Here is a 19,909-nt window from a genome sequence, read left to right as displayed (position 1 = left end):
CTGCACAGGGGCCTGGCTGCCTTCCGCTGCGTCTGTGGGGACTACAGGCTTGTTGGGTACATCTTAGGATTTGATCCTCCTTAGAAGCTAGGGAGCGTATTGAAGCCAGTGCTGGAAACCAGGAGGGGCTGGGGAATTGCATGAGGATTGAACTGGAAACATCCCTACCCTAGTGTGAACAAGGAGGGTAAACCGTGGAGGGAGTTTTACATTTACTCTGTTCTGCATTTGACTCCTTTCAACGCTAATACATTCATGTATTACAGTTCAAAAAAGAACAAGCAGAGCATTCTTTACAGAATTCTTAGTTATCTGCAAAAGGTAAAAAACGATCGGAGGAGGGGTGCTGTTCCAGGCTCTGACCCATAGGTGGCCTCGTCCTGGGTACAGTGCCAGGTGCAGGTTGAAATGGGAGGTGAGAAGATACATGGCGTGGAGGTGAGACGATACGTGGCGTGCAGGGAGCGCGTGTGTTGTGTGAAGTATACGGGAGCAGGAGACTCTGTGAACCTGTCACTTCCCAGGTTGAGCAGAAGTGGGGAGGAGAAGTAGAAATTGGGCTCACTTGGATGAACCTCTTGAAGGCTGTGGACCTTTGAAGGCTCTTAGAACCACCTGGATGGTGAATGTTCTGGAATAGGAGGAGAGAGACACCTGATATTTTCCAGTTCTCTCCACAGTAGCCATGACCTCAGCCTGGTTAGAAAGCTGGATGCATCCAGCCGAAGGAGGGCAGGACTCTGTCATCACCCGTATCTTATTTAATTCCTGCCACGGCTTCCATCACTGGAGTTGTTCCCATTTTACAGACGAGGAACCAGGGCTCAGGGGAGTCGTATAACTTACGTGCCAAAGCTAACAAATGGTGGAGTTGGTGTTGGGCCCAGGTATATCTGGCTCCAAAGCTGGCGCCCTTTGCCCCGTGCTACAAGGGTTCCTAGCAACCTCTGCCTCCTCGAGGGGAGGGCTCTGGATTTCCTAAGCGTGGATAGATGGATGCCAGAGGGGCTGTGGAAGAGAGCGTGGACCTTCTCTTGGGTCCTCATCCTGGCCCCCAGCTCCTCAATGGCTGTGCAGGTGAGCTGTGGCTCTCTTGTTCTCAGCACATAGGCTCTAGACCCATCTTACACACGCATCTCTCCTTCCCTCCTCACCTGCCATCCTCTGAAGTTTGTTTTTTATCTACTAAAATAAAAAATGCATTCTTTCAGAGCACTGGGACTTTCTGTTTGCCAAGTTCAGTGGCCTGTTTTCAGTCTTGACCCTGTCTCAGTGTTTTCTCAACTTTTTTTCATCTCGTAGCTCATGTAGAAACTGAAAACATTTGTCTATTTGCACAGCACGTTGGGATGGGCAGACGAGGTTGCTTGAAGCTGGAGGTGACCAGCCAGGGGCTCTGGCTTCCCAGAGGGCCGGGGGATCAATGGCACTGCCATTCACACATGGCCAATTAGGAGGCTCTGCCCACCTGCTCACCCAGTGATGTGTGGATGAGGAGACTGCCATCTTGAATGGATTCTGTCATTGGTCCTGGGACCTGTCCCATGGCAGCCATGAGCTCCCCTCTCCCCCAGATCTTGGGCTTATGTCTGCCTTGTACAGTCTTTGGAGGACTTTTTAACCTCTTATCATCATGGGAGCAGACAATGTGACACCTCCAGCCCAGCTTCAAGAAGGAAGGTTAGGTAGAGATGTGTATTCTAGGGCCTGGGAATGCCTGGCCCATGGGAAGAGCTCAATCATACATTTTTAAATGGATATTGAGTGAATGTAGGTTACTGTCCCTCTCCCCAACACACAGAAACGTACAGTCCTATCCCACGTGGCATTCCTCCCATCACTCCAACAACCCTTTTTCTATAAGGAAATTCTCCTGAGAGATTGGGAGCCAATGTGAAAAATGCAGTTGTGTCCTCTATTTAGAAGATTTTGTCTTTTGAGGTTTTATTTGGTGATGTTTTTCTTCTTGGTGTCTTGTGATAAGCAACACCCAGCCATTAGCAGTGGCTGTTGCCATCTCAGCATCCCTCAGACACAAGGTAGCACAGCTCCTCAGCATCTCAGACACAAGGTAGCACAGCTCCTCAGCATCTCAGACACAAGGTAGCATGGCTCCTCAGCATCTCAGACACAGGGTAGCGCGGCTCACTGGTATCTCAGACACAGGGTAGCGCGGCTCATCGGTATCTCAGACACAGGGTAGCACAGCTCATCAGTATCTCAGACACAAGGTGGCACAGCTCAGTGGTATCTCAGACACAGGGTAGCGCGGCTCACTGGTATCTCAGACACAGGGTAGCACAGCTCAGTGGTATCTCAGACACAGGGTAGCACAGCTCAGTGGTATCTCAGACACAGGGTAGCGCGGCTCATCGGTATCTCAGACACAGGGTAGCACGGCTCAGTGGTATCTCAGACACAGGGTAGCGCGGCTCATCGGTATCTCAGACACAGGGTAGCACAGCTCACTGGTATCTCAGACACAGGGTAGCACAGCTCAGTGGTATCTCAGACGCAGGGTAGCACAGTGCAGCAGTATCTCAGACACGAAAACTCAAAACGTGAGATGAGGAATGCTCAGCATTACTGGTCAGTGAATTGATTGTCACAAGGACACTGTCCAAAGAGAAACAAGGGTGAGGAGAATGCATACCTGAGTGTCGCCTGCCAGCTGTCCTCTTCACCAAGCTGGCACCTTCACAAGCTGGTCACTTCAGACAGCTCAGCCTGGTTCCTTTTATTCTCGTCTTTTTAGTCCCCCAGCCGCCCTCTTCCAACTCGTGCCATCCCTGGGCTTCTCCGGCTCTGTTCTCAGATTCACCCCTCCTGCCTCTGTGCCCACCTTTTGTACTGACCTTTGCTGAGTCCTTTATGAACCCCGTGCAGGTCGGCTTCTCCATGAGCCCTACCCATGGGCCCTGCACTCCTCAACCCCCTCTTTTTTCTTTCATATATTTAAAAACTTTTTAATTATAAAATATGCATAACATTAAATTACCATCTTAACCATTTTTAAGTGTACGGTTCAACAGTGTCAAGTACATTCATATTGTTATGCAACCAATCTCTGGAAATCACTTCATTTTGCAGAACTGAAACTCTGTCCCCAGTAAACAACTTCCCATTCTTCCTCCCCCCAGATCTTGCCAACCTCATTCTACTTTCTCTTTCCCTTTTTCTGAGTTTGACCACACTAAGTACCTCATGTAAGTGAAATCATATGGTATTTGTCTTTTTTTGTGACTGGCTTATTTCACTTAGCATAATGTCCTCAAGGTTCATCCATATTGTAGCATGTATTCTCCTTTCTGAGGCTGAATAATATCCCATTGTGTGTGTGTGTGTTAAAATATGCACATTTTGTTTAACCATTCACCCACTGATGGACAATTTGGGTTTCTTCTACCTTTGGGCTATTGTTTATAATACTGCTATGAACATAAGTGCACAAATACCTCTTTGAGGCCTTGCTTTCATTTTTTTTGGGCATGTACCCAGAAGTGGAATTCAGCAGAATCATATGGTAATTCTTTTTTTAACTTTTTCAGGAGCCTCTACACTGTTTTCCATAGTGGCCGCACCATTTTACATTCCCACCAACAGTGCACAAAGCTTCCAGTTTCCCCATGTTCTCGCCAACACTTGCTATTTTCTGTGTTTTGGAGAGCAGCCATGCTCATGGGTGTGAGGTGCTCTCATTGCAGTTTTGATTTGCATTTCCCCAGTGATTAGTGATGTTGAGCATGTTTTCATGTCCTTGTTGGCCATTTGTGTATCTTCTTTGGAGAAATGTCTGTTCAAGTTCTTTGCCCATTTTTAATTGGGTTGTTTGGGGTTTTTTTTATTGTTGATTTGTCTCAGCCTCCTTTGTGGAGGGAGGTTTCACCCTTCCCTTGGCTGTAGCTCCTTCTTTTCTCTGGTCTATGGATCTGTTGTTTATTCTGAGCCCTTTGGTGGCACTATTGCCACCCTAGTCACCCAGACTAGAAATTTCAGGTTTCTTTCCAACTCCCTATATCTTATTTCTCACAGGCAGTTGGTTGCCAAATCTGTCACTTCTGTGTCACCAGATTGGTTTAATCCATCCTCTCCCTTCTGGTATGAAAGCCACCACCCTGGTTCCAGGGTGTCCCCTGTGATTGTGCCACTGTATAGTTTGGAGTTGACTCATCTCTGATGTCTGGTGAAATCTCAGGGTGTGGTGGCGTGGGCAAAGGGTGGCGTAAAGTTTGAAGGAACATAGTTAATAATATGATATTTTATATTTGGAAAACAAAAAAAAAACGAAAAAATGAAAAAATTTCATGGAAGAAAGCTCAATAAAACATTCTTGACTTGAGGGGATGTACAAATGACAGATTATCTCTTATGAACAGCAGTTTACAATATTGATACTGATATGAACTAACAGACCATTATTGAGCGCTTAATATATGCGAGACACCAAGTGCTTAGCACCTGTTATCTCTTTCAACCATCACAAGAGTCTTATCACCCAAACAGAGAAGCTGAGGCACCGAGAGGCCCCGAGTCACACGCCTGGTAAGCGGTTGATGGGGTCGTCAAACTCTGTCTGCCACAGCAAAGGCCTCAGAAAACCTGGCCTTCTGAAAGGCCCCACTCTACCCACTGACCACCCCACCCCCAGTTTTGCCACCTGCAGTCTCTGTCTACACCTTTGTGGGGGATTCCCAAGGTGGGTCCAGGTGTCTTCTCACCTGTGCCACTTGCATGGACTCGTGTGGACTGCCACTGTGGAGTGCCCACTCCATTGTCCTGTCCTGCTTCTGTCGTCTTTACAGAGTCACCTCGGTGCTGTTTCCTCCCTGAAGACTGATCCTCCCCGAGGTGGGATGCCCTCTCCAGCCCCCTCACAGTGTCTCACATGTCTAGACATGTTCCTCTTCCTTCCCTATAGACCATAGGCACCTCGAGACAAGATTTGCCTGTTGAGACCTAAGCACTTCACTATTCCTCAGTGCCAAAACGATAAGCCAGGTATTGCCCAGACAGAGGCTCAGGCAATCATGAAATCAGAGCCGCAGTTTTGACTCTGAATTTTTCTGAGTCGACCAGAGTTCCCATCCCTAGAACAGAACCAGGAATCTTTCCTCCATGAGAAATCCTCTGAGTCAGACACTCCAGCCTCCCTCTTCTCGCTGCACCCTGGCGAGGTTCTCTTTGCAGAACTTTGCTGTTTCTCTTCGCAGCCAAAATTTCCTTAAGCAGAGGGGAAGACACGCTCCCCCGGTGCTGACATGAGCCGTGGCCAGGAGAGGGCTCAGGGAGCAGGCCTGTGCCTGCGGGAAGGCGAGTCTGGCCAGAGACGCCATGGCTCGCCGGGGGTCTGTCCGCTGAGGCTGATTCCTGGACCTTTGCCGGGGAGCGCTCTGCAGAGGCGAGGCCGGGCACCCTGCTTTTCATTTCCATTTCTCCAGAGGTAACCAACAGTGATGGGTGACCCAGCAGGGAAAGTGGCTTCAGTCAGAAGAAAGGCTTCATCAGAAGAAAAAGTCAGTCTTTTAATTTTTTTCTCTTCCAGAAGCTCAAGTGGTTTGAAAAGGGCTGCTTTTCCTTTCCTCTCTTAACAGAAGATTTCCTTTAAGTTGCCCAGGATGTCTGGTTGTATCTTTCTCTCCAACTCATCCTTGTCTCCTCCAAGTTTCATTCTCGTGCCAGGCACATTTGACTCCTCTTGCCTTGGCTGCGTCCCTTCCCTCCCTCCCGTGCTCTGCAGCCATCTCCCGATGGTCTGTGTGGCAGACGGCCAAGTGCCCTGAAGGTGTCCAGCTCCCTCAGGCCTGGCCTCGCCACATTGGTGCCCTTGCCCTCAAGGTGTGGGTGTAAAACTTCCCTAGTTGGTCGAGATTGGCTCCTGATGGTGACCACAGCCTGGAGACTTGGGGGTTCATGGGCCCCAGCACACAACATACAAGACCTCACTCTTTGTTGGGAAGCATCTGGCGGGTGGGTGTTTGACCCAGCTTTGGGCATGTTGACCCGCTGGCCACCTCCAGGACCCAGTGGGGCACTTGGGTAGGAGAGAGAAGCCGGCTTTGTGCTTTGGGAACCACTGCGACCATGGGGCCTCTCCAGCCGTGTGGGCTGTGTGAAACTCACCACTGCGAAGTGAAAGTTGTGAAATTCAAGTGACGCAGTGCGCTTTTGAGAGAGTCTTCTAAACCTCTTTAAGAAAAGCTTGAAATAGCCTGCTATATTTTTCTTCTTGTATTTCAGATTCTTTTGACACACATAAATAACTTTGCTCCCATTTTCTCAGACTTATCTAACTCTTCGTTTTTGATTGTCTATCTGGAAAAGCATGGACAAGTATCTAGTCTATAATGTGGGGTTGAAAGGAGGAAATTGGCCAATAATCTTATTATTACAATTCTCTGATTAATGAGGAAAGACATGATCAAACGTCACAAGTAATGGAATGGTTCACATGATCTGGGAAAACCTTCTTTTCTAGTTCCAATATGGGACATAAGAGAATAGTAGGGTAATATCAAATACTGCTGTATAGTCGCAAAGTCTGTGCACATTTTTAAGTATGGATGAGTAAATCCTAAAAGGAACCAAAGACATATGACTCTGAATTTCAATGCTTCTTCCTGTGTGTAAACAGGGAGGTGTTTTCCCCATGAGTCTGTGTTGTGCTTGGATGGGTTTGAAGATTTGGGTTAGGGTAGCCCCTTTTCAGAACTTCTCCTTAGACCTGAAAACTCAAGGCTCTGCTTTCAGATAAATGCCTCCAGAGGAAGGAGTGTGTAGATGGCATTTTAATGTAGTATTTTGGCCTTTGACAAATGCGTGAGCAGAGGCGCTTGAGGCAGGAGATGCCAGTTATGAGTGCAAAGCACCCACGTGTGCCTCCCCTTCCCAGGTGCCAGCAGACGTTGAGAAATGCCAGGATCGGATGGAGTGTTTCAACGCTGACCTGAAGGCTGACATGGAGAGGTGGCAGAACAACAAGAGGCAGGACTTCCGGCAGCTGCTCATGGGGATGGCGGACAAGAACATCCAATATTACGAGAAGGTAATGAGTGTGCCCGACAGGACCACGGTTTCCACGAGCTGGAGCCTTTCGTAAGGGCCTGCCAGAAGTCCAGAAGCAGGGATCCTGCTGCTGTCATCTTCTTCCCTGATTCGATCTCACTCTCAGCTCCCCCTTTGTGCCCTTGCCCCGCCGTGCTGGCTGTGGTGCCCAGTTTGGAAGCAGAGGCCCTCAGGTACACACAGGGGTTTCCCTTGCAAATGCTGCCAGGAGAGCAATAGTTTTACCGTCCATGCTCTTTGAGCCTGGCGCCTGTTTGCTCCCAAGAGTCAGACCTAAAGCACGGGGCTGCTGGCAGGTAACACAGGCTTTGGGGTTATTTTACACCGTCTTGTGGTTCTGGATACAGGGGTTCTTCACTTTCATTGTGCCATGGCCCCTTTGGTCATCTGGTGAAGCCTATAGACCCCTTACCAAAATACTGATTGTTTTTAAAATAAACTTTAAAGTACTGTTTTTTAATACCTTAAATAAAGGCATGTAGGATTACAAAGGAAAACAGTTTTATTCATGGATCCCCTTGATCTGTGGACCTCAGGGTAAGCACCCTGACAGGCGTGTACTTATACACACACACACACACACACACACACACACACACAGTCCACAAACTACAGCCCAGTCTCCCCAGTCAAGGTTTGCTCGTAATACTCTGCATGATTTCTGCTAATGAATCCTGGTATTCCTTAAAAGCTTAAAGTTACAGACGAAGAATGGCCCCATCACAATTCAACAAGTGTTAATAACTTGTAGACTTGAAAGCAAACTGTTGGAAACACCGCAGCCCCCCAGCACGCTGGACAAGTATTAACTCGGCTGCTCACACCACGGTCCTGGGAGCACGTCCTCATCCCAAACCAGAAGAAGCGATCTCTTTTTTTTTTTTTTTGAGACAGAGTCTCACTCTGTCGCCCAGGCTAGAGTGCCGTGGTGTCAGCCTAGCTCACAGCAACCTCAAACTCCTGGACTCAAGCAATCCTTCTGCCTCAGCCTCCCGAGTAGCTGGGACTACAAGCATGTGCCACCATGCTCGGCTAATTTTTCTGTATATATTTTTAGTTGTCCATATAATTCCTTTCTATTTTTAGTAGAGACGGGGTCTCGCTCTTGCTCAGCCTGGTCTCGAACTCCTGACCTCGAGCGATCCTCCCGCCTCAGCCTCCCAGAGTGTTAGAAGTGATCTCTTTTGAAGGCTTTGGTGGCTCTGGCTGCTGTTTAGGAGCAGTGTGTCTGCATCTTGTCAAGGTCATTTGTAGGAGGGCTCAGGAAGCTGTTGTGGAACGTTCCTTACTTGTCAGGTCTTAGAGAGGGACAGTTTGAAAGCAGAAGGGTGGCGTGTGCTCCTTTTCTCACTCCTGTGTTTTAAGAGCCCAGTGATGCTGGGCTGGGGGCTTTGCATGTGTCACCTTATTAAATTTAGCCCTCACTGTAACGCTGTCATGCGGGTTTTATGATTCCCAATTTAAAGCTGAAGAAACCGAGGCTCAGCAGGTTTTAAACTCTGCCCAAGGGTGCACAGCCTGCAAGTGACTGAAGTAGGATCAGAGTTGGCTCTGAGGTCCACAAGGCTGAACACTTCTGACACACTGGCAGCCTAGGGGACAGGGGCCACCTGCCCTCAGGACAGTCCTGCCTGCCCAAAGGTGGGATGATCACTCCACGTGAAGTCAGAGCCTCTTTCGTTTCTCTCCTGATTGCGCCCTTAGGCAAGGTGCCTTCTGTGCCTCTGTTTCTTCGTCCGTAAAGTGGGAGTGATCCTTCTCTACCAAACGATTGTAAAGATAACATGAAATGATGGATGCGTGAGCTCCTAGAACACTCCTGGAACGTGGTGGGCTCTCAGCCTTCCCTCCTGACTCCCTCACCTTCCCTGCCCTGTTCAACAGCCTTCCTACTACTGTAGAACCAACTAGATCAAATGTCTCCATCACTCCTCTTGGTGATTAATCCCAGCATTTCCAAAGCCCGGGTCGGGGGACTCAAACCAGGTCTCATGTCCGTGCTTAGGTGTCCCTCCCACTGCACCACGCACAGGGGCACTGTCCTGGCCTAGTCTTGGCTCCTACAAATACTTAACAGGTGCTTTTTGTGCACTTGTTGTGCGTAAGGGACTGTATGTACAGCATTGATAACAACAGGATTCCTGCCCTTAAGGCAGCCCACGTCTAGTAGAGGATGTGTGTTAAGCAAAACGCCCACAACTTTAGGGCGAAATAAGGAAAAGAACAGGAACCCGTGGGAGAAAGTACGGGGTGGGCATAATGCAGACGGTGGGGGAAGAGGCAGGTGGAGTGGGCAGGAAAGGCCAGTCTGGGGAAAGAACATTTATTCTGAGTCTGAGACAAAGACTTCGGGAACATGTATTCCAGGCAAGGGGAACAACATGTGCAAGGGTAGGAAGGAGTTTGGTCCATTTGAGGACCAAAAAGAAAGCTAGCATGGCCTCGATTCCTCGTGGCTGACGTAGGAAGACCCTTCCAGATGTGAGGTGATGGCCTAGGGAGAGAGCAGGACCCAGAATGCCACGGGCCATCTGACTTCCTTTCTAACCTCAGAGTCACCAGGAAGGAATCGGAGCAATTTCACCACCCCTCTTTCCTGCTTGACCTAAGGATGCCTCTCTCCTCCCACCTTCTCAGAACTCCTCCCCAAATGACTCAGGAGTAAATCCTCCAGCCCTGGGCTGCTTCTGAGAAAGGCCTCATGCAGTTCACCCGTCCTCCACAAGAGACTGCTTGAAGGGAGGATTGTTTCTGCCAAACAGAGTGCTCCCGGAGGACCATGCCAGAGTCTTCCAGGTTCTTGGCCTTTCACAGGGTCTGGAATGCAAAGAGATTGGCGTATTGGAAAGGCTGTCAGTGTGGGAGCCATGAGCTCTGCCACGTGCAAGCTGGGCTCTGGGCCCATCGTTTTTCCTGAGTCTTCATTTCCCCATTGATGAAGTGGGGATGTATGTGTGTAATGAATAATTCTACTTCATGGAGGAGAGTGAGGACTGGTGATATGAATGGAAAGTACACAGCAATGTTTGGACATAATAAAACTCAAGTCACTCCCTTCCCCCACTGTCCCTTCTGGGAGATCCAGGAGTGGCCCAAACAAGCAAATCTGAGGCTGGTGAGTCGGTGGTTGGCCTGTTCCAGTTATGACTGATGTCCTTATGTAAGCACCACCCACACCTGCCGCAGTGTCTCCGTCCTGCTGGGACCTGGCCTAGGGCTTCATCACGGGGTTCCTGCATAGTCTCTTTTCCGCTTTTTAAAGGGGAAGAGTGGCTTCTAGTGAACGCACTTTCACTGTCTGGATCTGAGCTTTCTGGACTGACATGAATGCATTTAAGCCTTTTAGAGACACAGCTGTCTTTCATACAGGTGGGGGTGGGGCATTCCAAACAAACACCTGTCACCTCCCCTGTGCATACTGGTTATGGATGAGGCATGTAGGTGTTGTTAGCAAAGGTGACCCAGCAGGATTGATGATGAAAGGGTAGATCAGAGCAGAATTAAGAAGCTGACCCTGAATCTGAAACTGGATGCTGATACCGTGTGTGCCTGTTGTTGTTTCAGTGCCTCATGGCGTGGGAGTCGATTATTCCACTGCTGCAGGAGAAACAAGAGGCCAAGTAAGTTCCTTCTTGGGACAGAGACTCTTCTACCTGCACAGGGCATGGCCCCCTGTACTGGAAGTCCCTGCAGTACCAGAGAGGCGGTGCTGGGAAAACCACCACAGAAACATCTCTCGTTTGTATTTTTTCCTCCCCCCACTTCGCCCCACAGTGGTTTCCAGTTAGTATTTATTCTTTGGTGGATTCCGTGAGGCTGGAATCATCTCTCAGCAAAAGCAGAGTATACGTCCGGGTTGTGAAGGAACCTATTCAGTGGAGCACTACGGAGATTTGAAACTGAGGGACAAGAGTCCACAGCCGGCATCCTGACATCTCATGACAATGTTCTCTTTGGGAACAGCTGAGTTGCCTGTTGCAGGGGAGAACCCAGATCCTGCTTTTCAAGGCCTCAGAAGGAGGCAGGAGTAGCAGGCAGCTGTTGCTTCCTGTGGAGACGCGGCGGCTCTGGAACTGCCCTCTGTGGGCGTTGACTCGTCTCAGCCTAGAAGGAGGTGTGGGCGCCTCCCTGGGAAGTCCTTAATGTCCAGTGGCCTATAGCTGTGAGTGTGGCCTGCTGCCTGCTTGTGACGAGTGAGACCTGTTTACTGTTTGTTTCATGTAGGGACATTTGAATCGGTGTCAATACGCATCCATGCTTCAGGGAGCCAGCCAGCGTCCTTGTCCTTATGCGATGCCTTCGGAAGCTGCAGGGGACACTCCCTGAACTTGCTTCTGACACTAGAATGCAATAGGTGGGAAACTTTTTGTGTAAAATGAAACAAAACGGTGCATTTTTCTCTGTGAAGGTCTTCAGTGTTTTTCTTTAGCTTGTAAATTGTCATCAGAGCTGGGATTAGATGTGTTAGGGAACACCTACTGTCTCGAAGTCAGAGTAGCTCACTTGTTGTTGTGATCAGTGGGCTTATACCAAACCCCACCCCAGCGTCTGCTTTGTGCAATTTGCCTTTACCTCACCAAAAAGACCTAGTTTAATGTTTCCTACCATGTCCACTGAATGTTTGGGCAAGCTTTTGGTGAGAGGGCTGGAATGTCGTGCTGTTATGACACAGTTGAAATCTGTAAACTCCATGTGAATGTTCTACATAAAGTGCTTTAACCCTTAACATTTCCTGGTCAGGAAGAGACGTCCGTACCTGGACAGGCCTCAAAGATGACAAGTGTAACAGCGAACTCTTTGCTTCTATTAATAGTTAAGCTAAAATCTCCTCAGTTTGTAGCCACATTCTTGGGGACTACTGGCTGTGTTTAGTTAGAGCCTTCATTTCAAACTATTGCCAGGTTTACTTTTCAAATCATAAAACAGTCAAAAAGGATCTATCTTCCAACTCGTTTTTCTCCCTCCTAAAATGTAGCTACATATGTCATATTTGTGTTCTTTCATCTGCGGCTCATCCCTGTAAAACTACAAATCTGAGCCTCATAAGCGGTAGTTTTTAATGAAACAGCTGTGTTAAGACACTGCTTCTTATGCAAGTTCACCTGCAAATACTGGCCAACGTGCAGCATGTTGGAGTCACTGCATCCCACTTCTAACTGCAGGGTCGACCTTGCATTGCCACAGCTGTGGTGCTGTTGGTGCAGCGGTTGAACAGCATAGAGAACAGTTTGGTTCCATTTCATCGAGTTTGACAATGCAGTTTAAATGATAATTGTCACATCAGTTGGTACTTGCCTGTACTGTCAAACTCTATTCGTGCCATTCCAAAATCCTTTGATGTGAATTTTCAGTTCGGTACAATTAGAAATGATTCATTGGAGCAGAAGGGTAAGAACAACTCATCTACCCCCAAGTGGCAATTCAGCATTTCATTCTACCTCTATCATCATGTCAGTGTGGGTATGGACGCTGGGTCTGACCTGACGCTGTGCTGGGAGAATCCGAGTGTGTATCGAGTAGTGAGCTGACAGCCCCCTGTTGCTATTGGGCAGAAGACACCAGACCAACCCAGCAGCAAATTCTCATCTTTGGGAACATGTGAGGCTTTGGCTTGTGGAATGTGTGCTGTAAAAATGTTGTCCAGTATAATGAATGCTTGGGAAGAACTGTGGAAGGAGTTATGGGAAAACTAGCCTCTGACTACCTGCTAGTTGCCAAAGCCCAGAAACTTTCCTAAGTAATAGTTCATTGGGAAAGAAGCAGCATTTCAAATAAAAATTACCAGGTTGCTCACTGGGAGATGGGGAGAGGGGCGTGGGTTTGTGCATTCATTTCCTGTCTTCATGGGAGACAGCAGACTGGCTTTAAAGGGATTCGGGCACCTTGGGATTCCGTCCTGCTCTATTTGGTCCCCATGTGATGCCTTGTGCTTTAAGACACCAGAAAGAGCCGGAATAAGGCAAACTTTGTATCCTCCAGGCGTGCTATTGACAGCAGAGCCAGGAAAACCAGTGTACGTGACAGGGTTCCTTGGAGAAATGGTCCTCGCAGAGAAGGGACTCTTGTCCCTGCCTTCAGGCCGGCATCTGAGGGGGTGAGGAGGCCGGCCCAGGAAGAAGGGGACAATAAGTCGTCCCTTCCTACCCTCACAGCTCCCCCGGGCATTTGCCACTTCATCTGGATCAAGCACAGAGGAGACTCCCTAGGAGAAGTGTCACTTGGAGACTTTGGTGCCGCAGACGGCCTCGTAGAGGTTTTATCACCCAGTCCTTCTGGCTCCACAAAACTGTGGCCCTGAGATCACTGTCTCCTCTCTTACATTCATTTTTCATGAGGTTTCTGCTTAAAGGTGCACTTCACCTCAAGCAGAGGGACACAGACGGTTTTGAAGCATGAACACGTGGCAGTAGAATGGTAGGTCCCCCCAGCAACTGCCCCGGGCCTGGAAAACAAAAGCTTCAGTCACCCAGGTTAACAATCCAGGCTAAGGCAGGAGAGAGGATTCCTAGACACTGAGCAGATTTTAGAGATGCAAGTGATGTTTCAGAGAGCAGTTGTGATTTGTAGCAAGTACGGACACTGCTCTTCCTTGTGAACGTGGTAGATCCACAAGAAGATTCTAGGCTATTCTACTCAAAGCAAGGAACCGCTGCTGCTTAAATGAGGAGGGTACCTACTGCCCAGCCAGGTTTGGTGTTGGGTCTTACCTTTTAATGAGGCTTTATGATGATTCCTGGTGAACTTAAAGTGTGACCATGCAGGTGATTGGCTCGGTATTTCACTGTGCCGTTTATTCAACTCACCAGACACCTTTCCTAGCTGAAATAACAAACCTGAGAGACTCCAGGTATTGTGAATGTAGACTAAGTCTGTTTTCATGCCAAATTTCAGCCCTGCCTGGAGTATGTCCTAGATGTTATTGAGTTGAATGTGTTTTCTCAGTTACCTCCACGTGGTGGAATTAAATGCATAACTGCTGCTCATTTCTTGTGAGGCTGCCCTTTGTGATCAAAAGATAGGAAGTTCTGCTTTAGAGGAGGGCATGACGACCACGTGGCAGTCAGCAAGTAGAGTTTCTCTCCTGGGACGTAGCCCAAGGAACGTCCGGAGTTTGTGTGACTTGGTCCTGCCACTGATGGCTTTGAAATCACAGGCACTGGCTCTGGTTTTACAGCACACACTGGACTGCAAGACAGTCATTCTCTGTGCTCTATTCCGAGCCAGCAAGTGAGGGTGGGGAGAGAGATCAAGGCCGGCCTCCCAGGGCTGTGCTGGCCTCTTCGGTGTAGGTCTCAGGGTGGGCTCGAGCCGGGCTCTACTCTGGCTAGATGGCGTTGCTGGCTGCCACCCAGGGCAGTTCCTCTCAGAAGGTGGACTGGACTGCCTGTGGTCAGGGCAGGGCACCCCATGTGCACCCCACCTTCCCCGATGCCTACTTTAAGGGCCTGTGGAAACTGGGTCATCTAATTATGTGGCTGGGGTAACACTGCTTTGGCCACCCTCATTTACAGAATGATGGGGATTTGGATTTGCTGTCTCACTTTCAAAAGTCCCCAAGATGGCAACAGATTGGACGCGCCCTCTCATTTCTTATGTTTTCCTCCGTTCAGATAGCAGATGGGTGGCATTTTTCAGTAAATGTGAGGAAAATGTTCTCTCCTGGGCCAGCCTTACAGATTGAATTGGGTATGTTGGAGTTGTTCTCCTCTTCCTTGTGGTTTTTTAATTGAGTAAATAAACCTGGAACCCAGTTTTTTACCAACCTACCCTATAGGTTGTCAGGTTTCAAGGATGTCTGGTCTCCCCGTAGTTAGGCCTGTCGGAGTGTGTGCAGGGGCTGTCTGCGCTGGAAATGGCTGGGTGGCCTTGGCCTTGTTCCAGGGAGATTGTTCTTTCTTAATCATGTGTGTTTGAAATGTATCCTGGTGTGACTGTCTACACCTTTTTATGTGGCAGAAAAATATGTTATCTAGGTAGTTTTTGCTACTATAGTCAGTCTGTAAATAAGTGCTTGGAAAAAATAACCTTAACAAACCAATAAGAAATTTGTCTCGTATATAAACATCCTGTGTATTTAGCACTTGAAAATCAACAAATCCAGAATTTAAATAATGCCACAGTCTGTTAAAAGTCCAACCCTGCTTTTTGAGAATTTGTCAACACTTTCTAATATGCCTTATTCTTTAACTCGTGTTTTTAAAATTCTGGGTAGAAAGAATTTTAGAGCTGTAATCAGTTGTCCAGCTTAAACAATAGATATCTAACAGAGTCCTCAGTCCTCTTAAATAAGCAGGAACGTGAGGGTCATGATTAGGGTTGCCTTTGGGGAGGAGAAAACTAAGTATTGCTATTGCCAAATGATATTTTTGATAATGTAAGGAAACACAGGGACCACAAAACTTTTTTTTTTTAAGTGTGAAAGATTAATTTAGTGCCTTTTGGCATACTTTTGATTTTAGAAGGTATCAGTATCAGCATTGACAAATCATATAGATACAAAGAACTCTACAGATTATGACAGTATTAACTGTTGACCCTGATCCTGCAGAACAGGTTTTTAAGATACTGTGGGGGCCTGAGAGCAGCATGTTTCAGATAGAAATCCTCCCCAGGTTGAAATGCCAAAAACATACAAACCCTATTACGTTGACTCACATAATTTAGTCCATTTTAGCGGAGCTTTTACTATTAACACCAGTGATGAAAAGTATTTATGAGCCTCTCCCAGAAGCACTGCTCCCTCACCAGGTGAGCCTGGGCTCTCTAGGGGTTGGGTCACAGCAGGTAACACTTGCCACGCCCCTGTTAGACAGGCTTGTTCACGGTCTTAGACAACCCTTCAGTCAGAAATGATACCGGAACGGGAAAGGGCTTTTTTCCTCCATGTGGAAATGAGGAGAAAGGAAAGTTGATTGCAAACAAAAATGTGAAATCAATATGGCAAAGCCATGGCTCTGTCATCTGGGCCTTCGTCGAATAACAAACCAGCATCTCTTAACAGTCAGCACTTTTCATCTGGACACCCCTGAGGTCTTGGTCCTGTCCGGTCGATTTCCTGTCCATTGCACTTCTGTGTGCCTGTTGCTTTCACCTCTGAGTTGGGAATGCGTTGAGAGACGATGGACATCTGATCTATTCCCATGAAATAAACTGCCAGCACACTTTCTAACTTGTATTTTAACTGTTAAAAGATTTAAAAAACCTTTTGCTTAGAATATGTCCAAATTACGGACTGTATTTCTTATTTTTAGAAATCATTCTTTACGTTTAGAATTTTAAAAGGAAAAAATACCACCTTCTGAGATATTAATAGTCCTCTGTGTAAATGTTCTCTTCTCTTCATGCTGCCATTAAGCCAAAATAAAAGCTGTGAAAAAACAGTGCTTGAGGGAATGTGTGTTGATAAGTGATTTATCTTTGTTTCATGAAGCTACCAAACTTTACAAAGAATATCGCCTTTTGTCTTTGTTACGAAACCTAGAGATTGTAAAATGGGAGAAAAAAGTTGTTTTTGTTGAATTTTTGATGCTGGCAAAAATGTCCACTTTTTCCCCATATGTTGGTGTATAAAAAATTCTGTTGTTTACTATGGGATTAGTATTACATTTGAGGTAAACAAAAGAATTTGTATTGCTTGATAAACTATTAGCTTGTAAATTTAAAAAAGTTTCTTTACCTCAGTTAACTTAAAGTAATGGACCAATAAAACTATAAAAGATGCTTTCTCTACCTTGAATCATGTTCTCATTTGTGCCTTTTTGTAGGACAGAAAAAACATATGTGCCTCTTTTTCTCTTTTCTAATACTCTCTGAATACCAATCCGTTTGCCTGCAAGTATCTGGACATATAGAGCAACAGGGCAAAAAATTATATATATACTATTTTTATTCTTCTTTACTCCTTTATAGACCCATCCTCAGTTTATCCTCTCCTGCGTCTTACAAACTGGCACCAGTTCAGGGAGATGAAGAAACCACCTAATGTAGTAACCATCATGGCTGGCGGGAAGCCGGACAGCCCTGGTGTTTATTACAGGAAAGATTTCTTTCTGCCCCATCCCATGGCAAAGCCCAACAACCGGGCCAGGGCCAGTCATGTTTTTGGTTTTTGGGGCTGTTATGATGTTTTTGAAGAATTTGTAAGGATAGAGGAAATGTCTGTGGTTTATTAGAGTGTTGCAAATTAGAGGCCAGAGTGCTCAGTGAAATTTACCTAATCGGACTTCAGTGGACTTAAAATGGTGCTGAACTTGGCTTGCTCATGCTAGACATCGTTCATCTAAGACTGCAGTTGTACAAAATGCAGCAAGGCAGAGTAAGAGAAATTTGGGATCGAATCTCAGCTTTTCCACTTACTAGCTATGTGGCTTTAGGTAAGTCACCTGTCTCTGAACATTAAGTATTGTGATCTTTGAAATGAAGACAAGCCTTCCCTGTAGGGTTGCCAGGAGGGCTAGCAATAAGGTATACAACGCACCTCAGTGTCTGGGTGGACTTTCACTGTATGATAGCCCTTTGGGAGAGATTCTTCCTATTGTTTAAATAGGAAGGATCAACTTAAATAGGAAGGATGACAATCCTTCCTGTATGCTTTGTGAATTTTTTTTTTTTTTTTGAAACAAAGTCTTTCTCTGTCATCCTGGCAAGAGTGCAGTGGTGTCATCATAGCTCACTGCAACCTCAAACTTCTAGGCTCAAGCAATCCTCCTACTTCAGCCTCCCCAGTAGCCAGGACTACAGGTGTGCACCACCGTGCACAGCTAATTTTTATATTTTTTCTAGAAACAGGGTCTCTTGCTCAGGCTGGTCTCGAACTCCTGGCCTCAAGCAATCCTCCCACCTCGCCCTCCCTGAGTGCTAGGATTGCAGGTGTGAGCCACTGTGCTTGCCTGTGAATTTTTTTTTTAAAGCAGAGTATACCTTTTACTTTTTCTGTTTTCTTTTAAAGGAGATGATGGAAATAGGATACTGGAGGATTGTGGTCAGATCGAGGCCTGGAGGATAAATAGGAATAGATTGCAAAAGCTTGGCAAGAAGTGAGGGGAACGGGCTAGAGATGACTTGGAGATTTCCAGCCTGGGAGCTGGAGATGATGCCATTAACCGCAATCAATCAGGAGAGAAATAAAAAAGACGCAGTAAGCGTAGGTGGTGGGGTGGGAGAGGAAGAATTTGGTTTGGGTTTAGGTTTGAGGAAATCAAGGTGGAGATGTTGACTAGACTATTGGAAATGGAGTTCTTGAGTCCATGGGAGTGGACTAGATTACTTAGGAAGAGAACCAAGGGCAGGGCCTTGGGGGCCTCAGGAATTAAGGATGCAGGGAAGGTTGCAAGAACTTTCAGAAAAAGGCCTGACAGGAGAGAATGGTGTTTTTTAAACTTGAGGGCTTGTGAAGCACCAATTGTCACTCCTAGAGTTTGATTTCAGTGGAACTTATTTGCCACCGAATTCTCATTTCTAACAGGTCCCCAGGTGACAATTACACTGCCAGTCCAAGAACCACTGGGTTAGAACATTTGTTAGAAGAAATGGTGTCCCCGGGGAGAGCTGAGAGGTTTGAAACTGTTGCCCTGGTGACAGGTGGGGTTGAAAAGGAGCCAATACTTGGGCTTTGAGAGCCCAGCTCAGGTTAAAAACCACAGGTTTATAGCAGGGTCAGTGTGGACAAATAAATTTCTCTGAACGTTAAGAGCAAGATCTTCAGGAGCAGGAGTGATGAGATTCATTCAGGTTGGGGGGCTGGTCAGGGGCTGGGGTGGAAGGCAAGGAGTCAGAGGAATGAGCGTATTAGTGAGGGAGGCTGGAGAGTGGAGCATGATCTTGACCTCATTGTTCCCGTCCCATCTGCTCTGCTCATGTTGCCTGTCTCAGTGAGGGGCTCTACCTCCTTCCTGGTGGCCTGAGCCCCAAATCTGAGTCACTCTGGCCTCCAGCAGTCCCACCCCCTACAGTTCATCCATCACCAGCTCCTATGACCTCTAGCTCCCAGGTATTTCTCCATGTGCATCTACTTTTCTCCACACTCTTGACTTCTTACCCAGTGTCTGTCCGCCAGTATCCTGCACCTGCTGTACTGCAGCCGTCTCTCGGCTGGGCTCCTTCCTGCAAGTCTTGCTCACTCCTTCCACCAATCCGTTCTTCTCAGTGCTGCCAGAGAGCTCTTTCTAAGACGCAAATGTAAGCATTCTGTGTTTCTGCACAAAACCTTCCAACAGCCATCCCATTTACTGTAAAGAGAAATGTTTTCTTCTTTTGAAAGGGATCTTTTATGTTGTCCCTCCTTACTGCTCCGGTCTCATCTCTGTCTTGTCCTTAATATTTGTCCCTCCCTCCCTCCCTCTTTGCTTCCTTTGCATTGAATTCCTAAACCTGGGGACATTTTCACCTTTGGGACTTCCAGCATGTTGTTCCTTCTGCCTGAAATGTCCCCCAATATCTGGCCTTGGTAACTCCTACTTATTCTCCCATCTTATTGTAGATGTCACTTCTGGGAAGCTCTGGCTGCTCTCGCAAACCTGGTTGTACCCTTGCATTAGCATTTATCACAGGAAACATCGCTACCTGCTGTTCTTTCCACGCCATCTGTCAGTACACTCTGTTGGGGCAGAGACGGTCATGTCTTGTTCTCGCTGTATCTCAGCACCTTGCACGGTGCTGGGGCCTTAGTAGATGAGCCATAAAGTTTTGTTCATTCCCTGCCAAGGGGCTTAGAGATACAAACTTTCTGAGCCCAAGTGCCCTGAGATTTAAATGCATTCTTTCGCTTTGTGTTTTACCCCAGTGTAAGGATGTTGTGTCTGTAGTTAAAGAGGGAGTCTGACCTGGGAAAGAATGATTCAGACACTCA

At 47.2% G+C, this 19,909-nt stretch overlaps 1 protein-coding gene across 4 annotated transcripts in view; it reads left to right on the top strand.

Annotated features, from left to right (window-relative positions):
• Positions 1-11,995, top strand: part of SNX30 (sorting nexin family member 30) — a 102,270-nt gene extending 90,275 nt beyond the window's left edge. Inside the window, exons 8-11 of one of the 4 annotated variants that reach the window (XR_006737930.1) lie at positions 6,890-7,042; positions 10,627-10,682; positions 10,837-11,176; positions 11,287-11,995. Coding sequence is in view for 3 of the 4 variants with exons in the window: in XM_045563609.1 (XP_045419565.1) it covers positions 6,890-7,042; positions 10,627-10,682; positions 10,837-10,876 (249 nt within the window). In the remaining variant the exon portion in view is untranslated. The other 3 variants (XM_045563609.1, XM_045563610.1, XM_045563611.1) reach the window with 3 other exon arrangements.
• Positions 11,996-19,909: the final 7,914 nt, after the last annotated feature.

This window comes from Lemur catta, chromosome 10 (assembly GCF_020740605.2).
Source record: "Lemur catta isolate mLemCat1 chromosome 10, mLemCat1.pri, whole genome shotgun sequence".
NCBI lineage: Eukaryota > Metazoa > Chordata > Mammalia > Primates > Lemuridae > Lemur > Lemur catta.
This window is presented reverse-complemented; position numbering and strand designations above follow the sequence as displayed.